The sequence below is a fragment of the Sardina pilchardus genome, chromosome 16 (genome assembly GCF_963854185.1).
Source record: "Sardina pilchardus chromosome 16, fSarPil1.1, whole genome shotgun sequence".
Lineage (NCBI taxonomy): Eukaryota > Metazoa > Chordata > Actinopteri > Clupeiformes > Clupeidae > Sardina > Sardina pilchardus.
The window spans coordinates 9,669,957-9,688,079 of record NC_085009.1 but is presented as its reverse complement, the minus strand read 5'-3'; the positions used below and the strand labels follow the sequence as shown (position 1 = coordinate 9,688,079).

Here is an 18,123-nt window from a genome sequence, read left to right as displayed (position 1 = left end):
AAGCAACCCCAATCCTCTCTTCCTCTATCGAGAAGGAACCAGCGCACACTGCAGAGTTCATGTCCCGAGAGGGTTTGGTTTAGATTGTAGTACACAGCCCTGTTCACTATGACCTCACACTAAGGTAAAGGGCCCTATCATGCAGACGGCGCAGTGAGCTTTTGCGACTTGCGCAACCTATCACTACTATTCTCTGGGAGCGCATCCTTCTTTTTTCCAGCGCAAATGTATGTTCTCTAAATAGGAGATGATATCGCGGCCTAACGGGCGTGTCAGTGAAGAGAAGAGGTGTGGTCCGGCGCAAAGCTCGCCAGTCGCTAATATATGGATGCAGAAAGTAAGTACACCACTGACCAGGAAAAACCTAGTCCGGAATTATTCGCACATAGCTGAAAGGCTATTTTATGAGCGCTTGGGGATATGGAAGAGTGCACAGTGCGCGCACACACCCTACTTCTTTCATCAGCAGGAGCGCACAGCAGCATATGAAAAAGTTTTTCATGTGGAGGAAAACTTTATGGAGTCCCTCTTGATATGAAATATACATTTACATCACATACATTACAAAATTATTATTTTACTAAAAAATAACACCGCTAAGTACACCAATTTTCTTTGTGATTGAAGAATGTATCGTAAATAAATAAATGTTCTTCCTAAATGCTAGGGGGAAGGAAGTATTTGACCCCTATGTAACCCTATGGGAATTTAACACATGTGGGGCGGTGGGGTGATGATGTGGGGCTATTTTAATACCAAAGGCCAATCTATTTCATAGATCCAGGATGCATAATATCCTGGATCTATGAAATAGCTGGCCTTTAAAAATAAAAATCTGCCTGCCCCTATGTTAACCCCATGTGTTAAATTCCAATAGGGTTATGGGGTTAAATGCTTCCATCCCTTAGCATTTAAGAAAAACATTTATTTATTTACGATATATTCTTCAATCACAAAGAAAATTGGTGTCCTTGGCGGTTTGATTTTTACTCATTTTTTTAATTAAGGCATTAAGATCAATTGTCAAATGATGATTTTATTTTCCTGTTATAGCATGGTATCAAATACATGTGCTCCCCATTGTAACTGTTAATCAGACTAGTGGTGGATGCATATTCATAAATGAATTGTCAATTACACCCAGTATATAATGAAATGAAATAATGACATCTATTTACCCAGTGGTAATAATTCTGTAATAAGAGCACAGCAAAGATAGTTAACAATAGATAATGGTCAATAGATAACAAGCAATAGAGAATTTAAGAGAAGGCGGAAAAACTATTCACTGACTGGCTGCAGCCAAACATTAACCGTTACACAGACAGTTTTGGCTTACAGCCATGAAAGCTGGGAAATACTATAGGCCTGAACTTGATGTCACCAAATGTCCCCAAAAATGTGTGGTCTGTGTTATCCAGCGTTTCAGCGAGGTTGTGTTGAATTGGAATCTCACTCAAATATAAGCACTGTTACACACGGATACAATTATTAACGAATAATCAGTAATGTACCTCCAGAGAATTCTTTTTCAAACACTAACCATAAAGGGTCTAACTAATGTTTACTGCAAAAGGTTGGTTTGGTTTGGATGCAGTGAACCTAATTAATCATTATAACTGAAAAATATAACGCAATATAACAGGTTAAACAGAGTCACATTTGTTTTTGTTTGTTTGTGGATTTGATTTATTGTTCTGTGTTAACGATATCTTACATAACTCATTAATAAAACAGTGCAGTAAACCTTTATTGTGACTAATCTAACTCATAATTAGATAAAGTTGGATCTTCATTTTTTCAAACTTTTCAAACTTTTAAAAACTTTTAAAGTTTAGACAACAGAAATGTTTAGTGATGTTTATTTCAATATGGTAAAATCGTATAAACATACAAGAATATGTTTGGATGATGAGCAGTAATGGCAAATGTCCTTCATCCTGTTGGGACAAGCTGTGCAAAAATCCAGTTCTACATCTACATAGCAAACACCACAGTGTCAACAAGTTTTTCTGCAGCCTCGTGGAGAAGTTAAAATGGCGGCAGAAATGCGCCGTGCTGCAGGATGTCTTGGTGAGCATCAGTCGACGCGAAGTTGGAGCAAGATGTCATGGCGACCCCCAACAGGCAGAAGGGCAGCACGGTGTCCAGGCCAAAACTAACTCCGAGCAGGGCCCCTCTTTTGCAGCTGGTCCAGGCCTTGTTCAGCCAGTGAGTACTGCAGTGAGTAGAAAAGAGAGAAATACTGTATCATCCTTTAGGAAATTAAAGGTAATGGCTTTTCAAACCCACACAACCCAGGGCCCTAATTTAGATTGATGATTAATTTAATAACTAGACAAATTATATTGGCTAGTTTAATACCATAGGTGAGACATTGAAACGCAAACTAATTTGGCGATGATATGAATATGGCATCCTCTGTTCGGTCAGTAGTCTCTCTCTGAAGGCTGACCGTCTCAGTGGCCTTCACCTCCTCGTCAAATGACTCCTAAATGAGTCCATTTTGTCATTGAGATGAGTTGATTTGGATGATGATATATCACTGGAGGATAACATAGTTATCATATCTAAAGTCCTAAGAACCCACCTGAAATCCAGACAGGCTGAACTCTTGTGCCAGAGACAAATGGTTCCTGGTGGCTCCAGTGTGATGTCCATCAGAGGTCATGGAACTTTCCTGTCCAGATGCCGCACCAGGTTCTACCATTTCCAACTGTCTCGTCAGGTCCGTAGCCTTCTTTTTCAGGTCCTGCGAAGTTGTATTAAAAGTTTAAAAACAATTTGGACAGAAATGTGCCCATGCAGTCAAACGCCTTCTGTCTCAAACAGGCAAAAGGAATTTGAAGGGTATACCAACAATTATTATTGTTATTTTTATTGTTATTTTACATAAGCACCTGTCCAATACTGATCATCTCGTCAATGGAGGCCTTCTTCTGATCAATCGTAAAATCTTTCTGAAGAAGGATTGGAAATGAAACGTGCATGTTAAAACAACTTTTTTTTATCTACCCAGTGGAATCAATAAGTGGAGTTGCAAAAGTTTTACTCACATTCAACACAATCTCATCTTTTTCAGCGATTTTCATCCTTGTCAGCTCAAGTTGTTGCTATGCACACAAATACAGTATGTAATTGTTAGTGATGCACCACAGTCAAGGCATAAGCACCTCGTTAAAAGTCACTGAAGATATACTGTACATCAAGCTGCTTGATTTGTAGTAGCCCTACCTGCAATACCAGAACATGCAGAGTCAGATTTTTTTGGTCTTTTCTGTCCATTTCCTTGGCCAATTTTGCCATATGGTAAAATGAATAGTAAATACTGTCACTGCATTGTATGACTAATGTGAGTTTATACATGAGGCTACAGGGCTGTCATTGGAGAACACAGAAACACTTGTTGACTGTTATCTGTGAGGACTCACCAGTTTACTAATCCAGACTTTAAGACCACAGTTGGTCATCTCTTTCTCAGCTAGTGCTGCATGAATGCTGTCCATTTCTGCCCTCACCTGGCTCAAACCCCTGACCGAATGCTCCATACTGTACAATGAAACAATTTTGTTGGCTGTTGTTATACAGAAGTCTGTAATCACTTAATCTTCTGCATCTGAGTTCATGTTTGAGAGCACATTCTGAAAACAGCTTGAGACAATCAGGTTTTAGGTTGTGCTATACATTAAATTAGTGGTTATGGGATGAGTTGAAATGGCCCCTAAGCCCTATGGTTCTCATGATATTCACAGAAAACTGTGTCTGGCCATCTACAAGCCAGTTGGTGTAAAGTCACTAAATGTACACATAAATTAATTTATTTTATGGCCCATGAACAGAGTTCCGGGAAACTTGCCATGCATTCAAAGGTTATCATAATGGTCCTACAATTTCGTGCAGTTTTGACCGTCAGCCAGAGATACCTGAGATTACAACACTTCATCTTTGCTTTTTCATTTTTTACTAGGTAGCGCTATACATAAAATGAGTGGTAATGTAGTTGGCTGACATGGCCCCTTAAGAACAACATACATGGCCCTACGTTTCTCGAGATATTTAAAGAAAGCTGTGTCCCAAGAAGTGCTCAATAGACTAAGTGTTGAACAGATATACCTTAGACCCCTCTTGAGAGATTGAAAGCTATTGCTGGAACGGAGAGTACTGGGTAACTCATTCCACCAACATGGAACCACTGATGAAAAGAGTTGAATATGACCTGGCGTTTATAGCTGGTCGACACAACAGATGCTCATTAGAAGACTGTATAGGACAGTTGGGGATGTATATCTTGATCATTTATATTAAGGGGAAAAATCTTTATGTCTCATGATTGTTTTTCATGTAACGTGAAGTATGCCAAAAATAGAAATATCTTTTCAAATGCGCTCAATTGCATTAATCTGTGTATGCCATGATCAACTTTTAGTTCTTTGATATGGAAAGCAAGTTCATTAGTTCTATTACGTTAGAATTTCAGCTCAAATACCATGTAGAAATCTACTGTAATTTCAAAACTGGATTTCTCAGGAACGGCTTACTGTACAGAGGAACGCTTCCTATTGTCCATTAAGGTCTACAGTTTATTACCTCTGCCAAGGAGGTTATGTTTTCATCTGGGTTTGTCTCTGTTTGTTGGTTTGTTTGTTTGCAAGATAACTCAAAAAGTTATGGATGGATTTCGATGGAATTTTCAGGGAAGGTCTTAAATGACCCAAGGAAGAAACAATTACATTTTGGGAGTGATCTGCATCACCGTCTGGATCCAGGAGGCGATTATGTTTCCTATTGGTGGAGGTCTGCGCTCTCCGAGTGCTTTTCTAGTTTTGATACATGGTTTGTTATGTGTTACGTGAAGTGTTATACTGTGTACAAGGTCAAGGTAACTTTATTGTCCCCAAGGGGCAATTTTCGTGCAGCCAGCAGACAGGTATAGTATACATGAGGTCGAGGACAAGACACACAAGAATACAGCAAAAAACATAAAATACCCGTAGTAACTAAAAACACAATAAATAAACAGAGAATAAATATATTCGTATATTTAAAACAATTCTGGCAAATTGTTTAAAATGGAAATGGAATTCGGGATAAAAGAATTCCTGAGTCTATTTGACCTGCATCTGGGCATGGAGTACCTGCGGCCTGAGGGAAGTAGCTTGAACTGGCAAGACAATGGGTTGCTAGGGTCAGCTGCAATGGATTGGGCCTTTTTTGCCACTCTGTTTGAATAGATGTGGGAGAAAATGGAGAAGTTGATGCCTGCAATCTTGCTACATGTCTTGACGGTACTCTGTAGTCGGTTTTTGTTTTTTATGGATAAGGAAGCAAACCAGCAGATAAAACAGACTCAATAAAACAGAAATAAAACATTCTCATAAAAAGTGGGATCAATGTTAAAATTCCTCAATTTGCGATAAAAGTACAAATTACCACCGAGAGTAATGGGTGTGGAGATGGACGAAGTGCTGCACAAAATGGAATGATTAAATGTCATGCATATCCAACCTTAATTTTCTTGTGAACCATTTAACACAGCACCTCCTCACCTAAGTACTCCGTGGGCAGTTCAACAGAGAATAATGGGTGTGAATTTGGACACATTTTGCGTCCTTTGGCCACACAGCAAGGGTTGGCCAGACTTCATGTGGTAGTGGCCGCAGCTACCCCTTGGGAGCGCCCTTGCCTCAATTTCCTCCATTCCCAATTCTGAACAGTGTAACTTTGAATGAACGAGAGTGTACCTCCTAGTGATCATCTTTGGTATTACATTGTTAGGCTACCCTGAGATGACCAATATGTACAGATCATTATTGTACCAAAAATTTTATATCACTTCATCACCTGGGATTTACTCTGAACCCTGAGATTACATACACTAAAGTGTACATAGGCTACTGAATTCCCGTTAAGTTAAGAGGCTATGACAGGAAATATTCTTCGATACCAGTTACAGGTGCCTTCGCCCAAAGAAAGATAAGACAGCATGGTAAATATGGTGGACAACATAGTCCAGTGCTGCACTTTTAATGCATTAGATTTAGAATATATTGTTTCATAATGTATGATGAACTGATTGATGATGAGCATTGAAGGCATACTACATGGCCAGGTTGAAAATGTGTGATGCATTTTACATTCTGTGAGATATATGGAATTATTATATTGAGCCTTTTTACCTAACAAGTTATAATGTCTCAGTTTATTAGTGTGAATGTAGACGATATATGCAGTTCATAAGAACCAAGATCGTGTGGTTTGTTGGGGATGACATCTTCACCGCTGGTAGGCCTCACTAGCACAGTGTCCTACTTTCAATTTGACACTAGTAAGCACATGTTCGCCTTACTGACAAATGTTACACAACAGTTTGGTCCGGTCAAACTATTTGTTCATTTTGATTGGACCAGAGGCATTCCATTAGTCATCACTAGTGGTGATATCTGATGTCTAATATTGGCATTGTTTTCAGTTTATTCTGTTTCATTCGTAGCAGAAGCTAAATCAGAATCTTACCAACATTTTTGTCTGAGCATCAGATTTGAAGAAAAGGGCAACACCAGACAAACTCCATGGAGCGATGCCGTTCACAGTGGAGTCCACCAAAGCAGACAAATGCAGAAGATGAGTAGATTGAGTAGACAACTGGCCTCACTGAAGATCACATGGAGGAGGACAGCTGCCCAGAGTCTTGTAGGTCTTTATACTATAATTGTTTAAAGTGAATGATCACTGCTTTTTTGTTCATATGACCAACTTATCATAAAAGCTGTTTTGACTTGACTGGAAAATTCACACTTAAGTATGGAAGAAGTAAATGGTAAACAGTGCAAAGATCATTAAAACAATGCATTTGAATCTGTATTTACTAGTCTGTTTTGAGTAGACAAGCATGAAGAAATAACAATGTCCCTTGATTATCAATCAGGGTCTAAAAAAAACACAGTAACGCTCTCGATTGTCTTGTATTGCGTGGTTAACATGATATCAAGTTTAATGTAAAAGCTCAAGCATTGATGTCACTACTCGACTATCTGAGCACTTCAGTACTCTGTACAACCCTATGGCTTTGGTGCTGGACACTCTAACTTCCTGCATCTTCTGAAATGGGAAACTTAAATTGAATTGTCATTGTGTGTTGAACAGAATTCAGAAATGACATTACACAAAGTGCAAAGGTAAATAATACATGTATTGTCCAAGATGTGCTAAAAGCTTTTTAAAACAATGTAGTTGAATCCTTATTTATACAGTCTATGATTTGAGTTAAAGCAAGCATAATCTGTTGCAGACTATATTACTGTAAAAAGGCTGATAATCAATCATCACATTCTATTATTGTCTAACATTGTGTGGTTAACAAGATCTCGAGCTTAAAAGCTCAAGCATTGATGTTTACTCGATTACCCGAGCACTTGAGTACTCGGTGCAACCCTTAGTACCCAGGACACTGGAAATGAGTTGTAACATTGTACAATGAACAATGAACATGAAAAAGAAAATACAAAGGAGCTTATGAAAGCAGTGAGATTAATTTGCATAAGATCAAAAATATTTGGGGTCTGGCATTATTGAACAAATAACTAGTTATTTCTTAAAACCCCCCTCCGGAGAAAATTAAGTTTGTAACGCTCTGTATGTTATCTCCTTTTTTCCAAGACAAATAAAGCAAAAATAAGCAGTCAATGTCATGATTGAGAATTTCTACTTTGGATTTATGGCAGACCGATTACAGCTTCAGTATGCAACAAATATACATTCACCATTTTAAGGCCATGAAGCGATTTTCCATGAAAAAAGAACCTTCTGAACATATAGAGATGTAAGGAGAGGAGAGGAGTTTCAGGTGCATAATGAACTGCTGGTTTAAATAAAACATCAACCCATCATTATACATTACTCGATAGGGCAGGTATGAACTGAGGAGATGATAAGAGGAGAGGAGTTCTTACCTCCATCATTAAGATCAGGAGAGAAGAATGGGTAAAGTTTCTCAGTGAACTTAACATTAGCATAAGAGTAGAGATGATACCAACAGTCTGCATCATAAAAGGAGACCAGACCTGCCTCATAATCCACAAACACCCCCACCCTCTGGGGCTTCTCTTTCAGGGAGAGGAGAACACGGGTACTGTCTAGTGCCTTATAAGTCCCATCACGCAGGCATATTGTCCAATATCCAATCCCAGGGCTCGGAGTTATCACTCCCTTCCTGGTAATGGACTCTCTGCCCACTCCTAAGCTCCACCCAGTCTTCCCCTTGACCTGAACTTCATAGTAGAATCTGCCAGCAGAAAACCCCGGTTTTCCCAAGACACATACAACAGGACTGAACCTTTTGGGGTTGTCAGGGACATTCTGCTGTGTGTCGCCATGTCTCACTTGTTTCCCATCAGCAGACAGGATGAGGGAGGCATGTGCTGTGTCAGGATCTAGAGTCACATCCACTAAGATAAAAAAAAAAAAAAAGACATGGCAGCTGAAAATATATTTAGTCTGAGACAAAATGATACATACTAGGCTACGAAAAATGTTTGTGAGGAATGTTTTACAGAAACGGTCTGTGACAAGTGTAATTTGGAGACTATGTAACCCATGTACCCATAGATTTAATAAAGCCTGCCATTAGTCCTGGAGGAGTTCTCATACATGTTGAGTAGGCTACTTGTTGACTGCTTTTCATTCACTCATGTTAATCAAGAAGCATTCCAGGCGACTGTTCCATGAAATTGTAAATGATGCCGATAGTGCACAAGGCAGTCATGAAGGTAAATGGAGGCTATTTTGAAGAATCTAATACATGAAACATATTTAGTTTTTTTTTAAAGAGAAACTATGCAGGATTGGCGATTTCATCTTAAGTTTCGGTTTCGTTTTTCATTTTCACTCGTTTTATGCTTGCATATTTCTCTGCAGAGCTTCTCCGACAGCTTTAGCGTGTATATTTATACATATATAGGCTATATACAAATATATAAATTGCAAGTGTGGTTCTTCTTGTTCTTTATGCGTCTCAGCCTTCCAGATGTAAACAGGGAACGATCGTCTCCTGAACAAACTGCAAGGTTGCAATAGTACGGTGGCGTATTGCTGTCACATTAGAAATAAAAAAAGGCTCAGTATCAAGTAATTACGTGAAAGTTTCAAGTAATTACGTGAAAGTTTCTTGTTATAACAAGATCTTTTTCACGTTTTAACAAGATAAGTTTCATGTTATTACATGAAATTACCACGTTATTTCGTGATAATGATATTTTCACGTTATAACGTGAAAATATCATGTTATTTCAAGATATGATATTTTCACGTTTTTACAAGATATGCATCACGTTATTACATGATATTATCACGTTATTTCATGATAACGAAACTTAACGAGACCAGGCTGGAGAGCATGGCTGGCATAGGCTGAATGAGAACAGGATTGTGTCTATGAACATGCACATGCATCGTGTCTATGAACATGCACATGCTGGCTGCTATTGCAGTGCTGCTTGATGAGTGTTTGCTTTTGTGCATGTGTGTAGGCTACAGTAGCCTACATAGTCGCCATCTGACCAAGTAGCAGGAGCAGGGCTGTATATCGGCAGAGAGCCGCTGCGTAGGCGGACAGAGAGGTGCAGGAGTAGCCTGCTCACGCAGCCTGATAGTTCTGCTTCTTCTTCCACTTAACGCAAATAATATAATAAATATCTTGTAAAAACGTGAAAATATCATATTTTGAAATAACATGATATTTTCACGTTATATTATCACGTTATAACGTGAAAATATCATTATCATGAAATAACGTGATAATTTCATGTAATAACATGAAATTTATCTTGTTAAAACGTGAAAAAGATCTTGTTATAACAAGAAACTTTCACGTAATTACTTGATACTGAGCCTTTTTTTTTTTATTTCTAGTGTGACAGCAATACGCCACTGTACAATAGCGGACACTGGGGGCGGGAGGAAATATTATTGTTTTCAATAAAACTGGTCAGTCAAGTGATTTTATGACTATGAAAAAGTTGCATAGGGTCTCTTTAACAGAAGAAACAATATGAAATGTGATGATTGTCAGAGTTAAAAAAAAAATACCTGCATGACTTTTAATTCTCTTCATGTCATGTGATTCTGTGGAGAAGAATACATTAAATAAAGGCAGTCAAAACACATCTATTGTATATTTGAGATATATGAATAACATTTCTGAAGTGCTGGACAGTTAAAAAGATTCTAAAAGAATTTGGTCCCGTCTTGTGAGAAGTGGCACTGATAAAAATATTAAAAAAAAAACATTGAAAAGGACTAAATAGAATCAGGAATCTTCTTGAAATGCTGAAGAGTCTCACAGAACTAAAAGTCTTTATAATAATTAAAGCTTGCAATAAAAAATGAAACAGACCCTTATATATGCAATGTGCCTTTTCAAAATGAAAATCCTCTTCTTTCTTCACATCATGTCAGTTTTTGACAACAGTCTATTTCGGTAAACTACTTTTCAGTATCAAATAACTGTACAATAATTCAAAATGCTGTAGAAGACAATTCAAGATTTATTTAAAATGATTGTATCCTCTGTCCACTGACACCAAACCCTCAATTTTGACTCATTTTGCCAGATCGGGTCACATTTGAAATATCATTAATTTTACAATTCATCCCTCCCACAGAGTCTACATGTTACCACAGTTTTCTGCACATAAAATAACATACATCTGCATATATATCAGTGTTCTTGATAACACTATTCAAGGGAGGATTCCATTGAGACACTGCCATCCTTAATTACCTGTTGGTGGATAAACTGGCAGAGCTGGGGGTCAACCAAAAGCTCATTATTTGGATCAACAGTTTCCTGACAAATAGGACACAACAGGTCAGGTTTAATTCTGTTACCTCCACAACCAGGTCCATAAACACTGGCGCCCCTCAGGGTTGTGTTTTGTCCCCCATACTCTTCACACTTTTTACTAATGAGTGTCAGGCCAGTACATCCACACACACTTTCTTTAAATATGCAGATGATACTGCTATTGTTGGATACTTGAAACCTGACAACTCAGCACTGACCAGCTTTGAGGAGGAGGTAAGTAAATTCACCAATTGGTGTAAAGACAACTTCTTGACAGTTAATGCAAACAAAACCAAAGAGATGGTAATAGATTTCAGGCGCCATAAAAGCGAGATCCCCAATAGTGTTATTAACAACAACATTATTGAGAGGGTTAATAGTTATAAATATCTAGGGATTGAAATTGATGACCAACTCAAATTTGATGCATGCACTACGTCTAAGGTGAAAAAATTACAACAGCGAATGTTCTTTCTGCGTAAGCTTAATTACTTCCAGGTGGACAGCATTGTTTTAGAATTGTTTTATAAAACAGTCCTTCAGAGCGTTTTGTCTTTTGGCCTAGTTTGTGTATATGGGAACATGCGCAAAAAAGACCAGGACAAATTACAACGTCTGGTAAAAACAGCTAGTAAAATTATTGGATGCAGTCAGACGTCTGTCATTGAGCTATGGTCAGATCTTATGGTGTGCAAAGTAGAGCAGATATTGAAGGATCCTACCCACCCTTTACATAAGAGGTTCCAATGCAGTAACCGTGGCAGCAACAGGCTGTTGCAAGGGTCAATTAGGACCAAAAGGTTTAGCTTGTCTTTTGTCCCCTCTGCTACCAGACTTTTTAATGAAAGACACAGATCAAGATGAACTGTTTTTGCCTATTCTTGTAATAGGCTACTGTGTTTATTTTAGTGTTATTTTAATTTATTAACAATTTAATCTGTGTGTGTTATAGGCCTAATGTGTCTATGTGTCATTGTCTATATTGTCTCTATGTGCACTTTGACCAAACTAATAGACCTCTAAAGTTCGCCTACAAAAAAGCTGCCATCTTTGAGATTCGGTATCTGGCGATTTTTCCTATGGGAAAATAACATGGGGATTTTGAATTATCGCACCTATTAAACTCTCGCGGGGACGATATAGTCTTAAATGAAGACGTTTTCCTGAACACACTTTTGTCCTCTGCCTTCTTGTGCATACTGTGATCTCCGGTACGTGAAGTCGGCACACTTTCATTTTTGCTACCCCAGAGCTAACTGGCTAACTAACTTAATGGCAAGTTGCATTGCAAGTTAGCTCTGGGGTAGCGAAAATCAAAGTCTGCCGCCTTCGCGTACCGGAGATCACAGATTCCTCTTGAAGGCAGAGGACAAAAGTGTGTTCAGGAAAACACCTGAATTTCCGATTTTGTCATCCCCGCGAGAGTTTAACAGGTGTGATAATTCCAAATCCCCATGTTAATTTCCCATAGGAAAAATCGTCAGATACCGTAACTCCTTATATGGGCAAAGATGGTAGCTTTTTTTGTAGGCGAACTTCAGAGGTCTATAATTGCCCAACCTTTTAGCCTGGGTTTTCCCATACTGCCTTGCGCAGTGATTTCAATCCCGCTGCTAAGCCAGTCTGGAAACTAACGCCCAAATGTTCGCCTGATGTTGGCGAACCAATCACAGAACATCCGAGAAGTTTCCGTTGCCCTCTTGCGTCTACATTCGACGCCAAAGGATTTACGGCAGCCCTTAGCGTTGCATACGAACGAGTTGGGTGAGCTATGCGCATTTGATAGACATCCGTGGCGCCCAATGAACGGATCTGGGCATTTTTTCAAATACGAGAAAATGAACGTCTGGTTGCCAGACCACGTCTCATTTGAGAAGTGGGAGGCGTTAGCCAGGCTACCAACCTTTGGGATATTAAAGTACACTTTGACTTTGACTTTGACTTTGACTTTGACTTTGACATGTTGCTTCGGCATTAAAATAACTTGAGCACAATATGTAAAGCAACTGATTATGTTTAAACACTCACGTAGGTTTGACAAATTCTCTTGTAGTGCATCCCTCTCGGCAGTCACAGTGTTCAGTCTGTTCTGTAGCTGGGTTTTCTCTCTGGTCAGGTTGTTGTGACTTGTCTGTAGCTGAGACTTATCTGAATTCAAGTTGTTGTACCTGGTCTGCAATTGGGATTTCTCTCTATTCAGGTTGTTAAATCGGTCCTGTAGTTTGGATTTCTCTGAATTCAGGTTGTTGTAGCTTGTCTGTAACTGAGATTTATCTCTAATCAAATCATTGTATCCTGTCTGTAGCTGAGATTTCTCTGAATTCAGGTTGTTGTAGCTTGTCTGTAGCTGGGATTTCTCTCTATTCAGGTTGTTAAATCTGTCTTGCAATTTGGATGTCTCTGAATTCAGGTTGTTGTAACTGGTCTGCAGCTGGGATTTCTCTGAATTCAGGTTGTTGTAGCTAGTGTTTAACTGGGATTTTTCTCTATTCAGGATATTAAACGTGTTCTGCAATTTGAATTTCTCTGAATACAGGTTGTTGTAGCTTGTCTGCAGCTGGGATTTTTCTGAATACAGATTGTTAAATCTGTCCTGCAGTTTGGATTTCTCTGAATTCAGGGTATTGTAGTTGGTTTGTAACTGAAATTTCTCTCCAGTTAAGTTCTGATATCTGTCTTGTAACAAAGAATTGTCTCTGTCCAATGTTTCCCAGTTGCTTTGTAATTTAGACTTCTCTTTAAATAGATTGCTATACTTATCCTGTAACTGTAATATCTCTTCAGTTACGTTATTGTAACTAGCATCCAAAAGGGCCTTTTGTTTGTTGAGGTTGTTGTAACCTTTCTGCAGTTGGGTGCTGTATTTTGTCAGGTTGTTGTAACTGGTCTGTAGCTGGGATTTCTCACTACTCAGGGTATCGTAACTCTTTTGCAACTGTACATTTTCTCTGATCAGATTGTCGTGACCTGACTGCACCCGTAGTTTCTCTGTGCAACTATCCTGTAATTGTTTGATTTCCACCATTTTGAAGCTGAGAACTGCAATACCAGAGAGCAGAAGAACACACAGCAGACCCAGAAACACAGCAGTGCTCCTCCAAGGCCCTGAGGATAAGAGAAAGTACAATAATATGATAATTAGAACAATGTCACTGTAGTTGATAATAACAGACAAATTAAATATTTTCAACCCCTGATAAAATAAACTGATCTCATGCTTAGTCATGATGTTATTTTCAGCTTCTTCATTCATAGCAGTTTACAAACTTTTGAAATAACTCCATATGCAAGCAAATTCCAAAGTCAGTGTGTGATTTGAAGGGCTTCCCCCTCCAGTTTTGAGCACAAGTTTTATTATTTGTATGGGGGGATGGGGAGTACAGATTTACCGATTTTAGCTGATTCTGATTTTAGTTATTTTCTGTCTTTTCTTTAATTGTACATTTAAACTTTGAAATTCAATCAACTTTTCCATACTGAAATTACTTAAAAATGGAACAGGTGAACAGCCAGATCAACAAATAAGGCAAATAAGTAATTTTCTATAAGCTATATAATTTATATAATAGCTATATAAAACTTCTTTATAGCCGTTTACAAACTTTTGAAATACCCATGTTACTCCATATGCAAGCAAATTCAGGTTGTGATTTGTAGGGATGAGGGGGGAAGGGGTCTTGACCACAAGCTTGATTATTTGTGTCACGGGTGGGCTATGGCTGACGATACTGATTTTAGCTTTTTACTTTAACTTTAAAGCACTTTAATAGAACATTTTCACTTCAACTTTTGTTTGGCTTTCTAATATCATATTTTCAAATGTACAGCATCCACAACCCAATCCGCTAGACAAGTCATAGCTAATAGAGTATTTTTTTCAAGTGGAGTAGAACTCTGTATGTAATTTCTTGATGACATCAAAGCTCCGCTTTAACCCTCTCTGACGCATAGATATATATAGAACCCATGGGCCCCACAGCTTTTTCACCAAAAAAACTGTTTACTAATGTAGGTTGCCGGAAACTTGTGAACCATGTCACCGTCACCCTTGTTTTAGTGAGTAGAGAGTAAAACAAATGAATGTAAAAAAACAAATATGTCAATATAAATTTAGAAAATAAAATGTTAATGTAATGGTTCTGATGCTGGAAAGAAATGTATTGTCCCATTATTGCATCATAGCTTAATAACCGAATATGACAAAGCGCAGCATTCGCTTTTTTGCCCATAAAAACTTGGTATCAGCACTTTCATGGTGGATCCAGCCCTGAGTGTTGGCTTTTGTTAGCGTCTTCAGGCTTTGCCAACTCAGCAGAGGGATGCTGTTTCAAGTGTGGCATGTGAGTGAATTTGACCGGCATAAAATCTCCTCTGTTTACTGCTAGAACCTTTGGCTCCAATCAGAAATGGCCATACTCTCCTGGCACGCTATTGGCCGGTGACGTGACGATGACGAAACATAAGTGACGCGAAGCGGGACTTGTGTACACACCGGATAGTTGGTCTGATTGGTTGAAAGATTATCCAATTGCGTACATTTGAACGATGCCCATTGATCACGCCTCTTGTGCAGTAGAAACAAAGCGCAGCCTCCCCAGACTAATGTTCAATCTTAAAAGATTGAGCTTAGTATGGTGAAAACCAGTCAGTGCATCTTTAATAGTAATACTAAGTAGAGAAGGCTTACAGTGACTGTGTACTCATTATTACAACCCCAAAATTTGAAAAGGTTGGGATGATGTTCAAAATGCAAATAAAAACAGAACGTGATAATACCCAGGAAAAACATTGCCTCGTCGGCAGTATGTTGTTCAAAACCTGTATGCATAATTTAGAATCGATTGTGCCCTGCCAGATGTGCAAGATGCCCATGCTGTACTGTAGGCACTAATGTACCTGCACATCCGTCATAGATATTGCTTTTCAAACTGAGCACTAAACAATTTGGATAGGTTGGATGCTTGGATAAGCCCTCTCCTCTATGAGTCCATGATTTCCAAAAAATAATTGACAATCTTAAAAAGTATCAAACTGTATAGAGGACAATTGTTATCAGAGGTTTTCCTGAGCCCATGCAAAGATTTTCTTCACAGAAACAGGTATTGTTTTAATGCAGTGCCATCTGAGGTGCAGCAAAGATCATAGCCATCCAATATTGTTCTTCAGCTCTATCCCTTGTTTGCAAAGATTTCTCTGGATTCTCTGAATATTTCATTATGTACTATAGCCTAGAGGATGAACTCCCCAATGTTGTGAAGAATTTAAATTACATTGTTTCCTCATTTGTCCACACAGGTTTACTGAGTGATGATGAATACCGCTACATCTTTACTTGTAAGAGACTTTACTTCTTTTTCATACCTGTAAGTGGCACTCTTTTTTTGTAGCTTATGCCACCATCGTTCAGGTGATTGGCAACTAATGTGACTATCCAAAAAAAAAAGGAAAAAAAAAAATATCCAAAACTAAAAAAATCTTTCTTCTGTTTAATAAAATAGAGTGTCGTACAAAATACAAAATGAAATATTAGCAATCTGGCTGAAATGAACCAATCAGCTCCATCTCTTTGTCGTCATTGGAGCCAGTGTCAGTCAGAAAACTGTATTGCTTCTTTGCCTGACCGCGTTGTAGGCTAGTAACCTCAGCACATGTACAGTATGCAACACATGACCCACATGGCAGAACCCGGCGCACTTCCCCCATATAGATCAACACACCACCATATCAAACCAACAAACAAATAATAACTTGCACATACAGTTAACTCAAATGGCTCTTACAATACACAATCCTGTTGCAAGTTACCCCAATTAATTATGAAACATTCCTCCACTATAACTGTAGAACAACCACAGGATTGAAATGATTTGTAATAAATAACATAGTTACAGTATACCAGTCTAACATGGTCTGTGTGGATAGAATGCATATGTTGTAGGCTTACCTTACGGTTTAAAGTTGATACTGAATAAAAATTACATTAATAAAAATGTCACACTCACTAGAGTGATGAGGACCTGGGCCTTCCTGGTTGTCTCTGGAGTCTGGAGTCTTGCTGAGAACATCAATGGTGTCGGTGCCTGCTTCTTCATATTTGTCTATAGCGGGCTTGCTGACCTCACCAGGGTCTACAGGTCGATTGATGCTCTCAGTCATCTCCATTCTGCACCTGCTCTTCTCTTCTGGCTGCTAGTTTATCTTTTCCACTCTGTTATGTGGAGTGAGTCGGTTTGTGAAATTCAAACAGTGTTAGACAAGTTTTATAGGCGTACAAACCAGGATGAGGAAGTCACTGCAGCTGAGAAATTCAGAAAAGGGCACCAGGGGCGTAGCCAGAGGGGTGACTCCGGGTGGCACAGGCCACCCTTGACATTCAATTGGCCAACCCAGGTGCCACTCCAAAATCCTAGTCTACGATTCGCCATTAACAGTCAAAGGCGAGAAATTTCTTGATGCACTTGCAGCACACTAGTTTGAAATATCAGGGTTCAGAAATATAAGCAATCTAGCAAACATGCTTGCAGTTATAGGCTACATGGCTTATTGTTTTTAGCATGTGAGTTTACAATAGGCCTACAGGCTACTGCTTGCGCTAACACGAAAACATATATTTACCTATCGCATCTGCCAGTGCCCACTTATCTTATTACACACACACAAAACCCAGTATTTAAATTGTAGAATCACGTAATGTAGGCTAATTTTTATATCTGCCTATTCTACCTACTCAGTCGACACTGTTGTATTGTTATGTTGTATTGTAAATAGTCTACTGCCCTAATGTAAATTGACATTGTGGAAAGTTTATAGCTTAGGCCAGTGTTTCAGGGATATTCCGCCATTTTTGGAAATACGCTCATTTTCCACCTTCCCTCGAGCAAAACAATCGATATTTACCTTGTTCCCGTTCATCCAGCCATTCTGTGAGTCTGGCGATACAACTTTTAGCTTCAGCCTAGCATAGATCATTGAATCGGATTAGACCATTAGCTTCTCGCCTGCTAGCTTCATGTTTAAAAGTGACTAAGATTTATGGTAATTTTCCCATTTAAAACGTGTCTCCTCTCAAGTTAGAAAGTGCAATAAGACCAACTGAAAATGAAACCTGGCGTTTTTCTAGGCTGATTTGACATGGAACTACACTCTCATCTGGCGTAATAATCAAGGCAACTTGCAGCTACTGGCACTACTACTGCTTGTTGTCTATTGGGACTATTTTCAGATGCTGCGTAAGATATCACTGCGCCTATGGTACGTTTGCAAGTTGCCTTGATTATTACGCC

At 38.8% G+C, this 18,123-nt stretch overlaps 1 protein-coding gene across 3 annotated transcripts; it reads right to left on the bottom strand.

Annotated features, from left to right (window-relative positions):
* Nucleotides 1-1,842: 1,842 nt before the first annotated feature.
* LOC134060498 (E3 ubiquitin-protein ligase TRIM38-like) lies at nucleotides 1,843-17,040 on the bottom strand. 3 transcript variants are annotated; one of them, XM_062517230.1, is made up of 8 exons: nucleotides 16,843-17,040; nucleotides 12,869-13,945; nucleotides 10,084-10,119; nucleotides 7,950-8,444; nucleotides 3,057-3,113; nucleotides 2,901-2,960; nucleotides 2,591-2,752; nucleotides 1,843-2,218 (listed from the first exon to the last, which is right to left on the bottom strand). In XM_062517230.1, exons 1-5 carry the CDS (start codon nucleotides 17,000-17,002, stop codon nucleotides 3,103-3,105), a joined length of 1,779 nt encoding a protein of 592 aa, XP_062373214.1. In that variant the 5' UTR covers nucleotides 17,003-17,040; the 3' UTR covers nucleotides 1,843-2,218; nucleotides 2,591-2,752; nucleotides 2,901-2,960; nucleotides 3,057-3,102. The 3 variants fall into 3 exon arrangements, with proteins under 3 accessions (XP_062373214.1, XP_062373215.1, XP_062373213.1); XM_062517231.1 differs by lacking the exons at nucleotides 1,843-2,218; nucleotides 2,591-2,752; nucleotides 2,901-2,960; nucleotides 3,057-3,113 and adding an exon at nucleotides 6,598-6,703; XM_062517229.1 differs by lacking the exons at nucleotides 1,843-2,218; nucleotides 2,591-2,752; nucleotides 2,901-2,960; nucleotides 3,057-3,113 and having other exon boundaries at nucleotides 7,844-8,444.
* Between the last annotated feature and the right edge of the window lie 1,083 nt (nucleotides 17,041-18,123).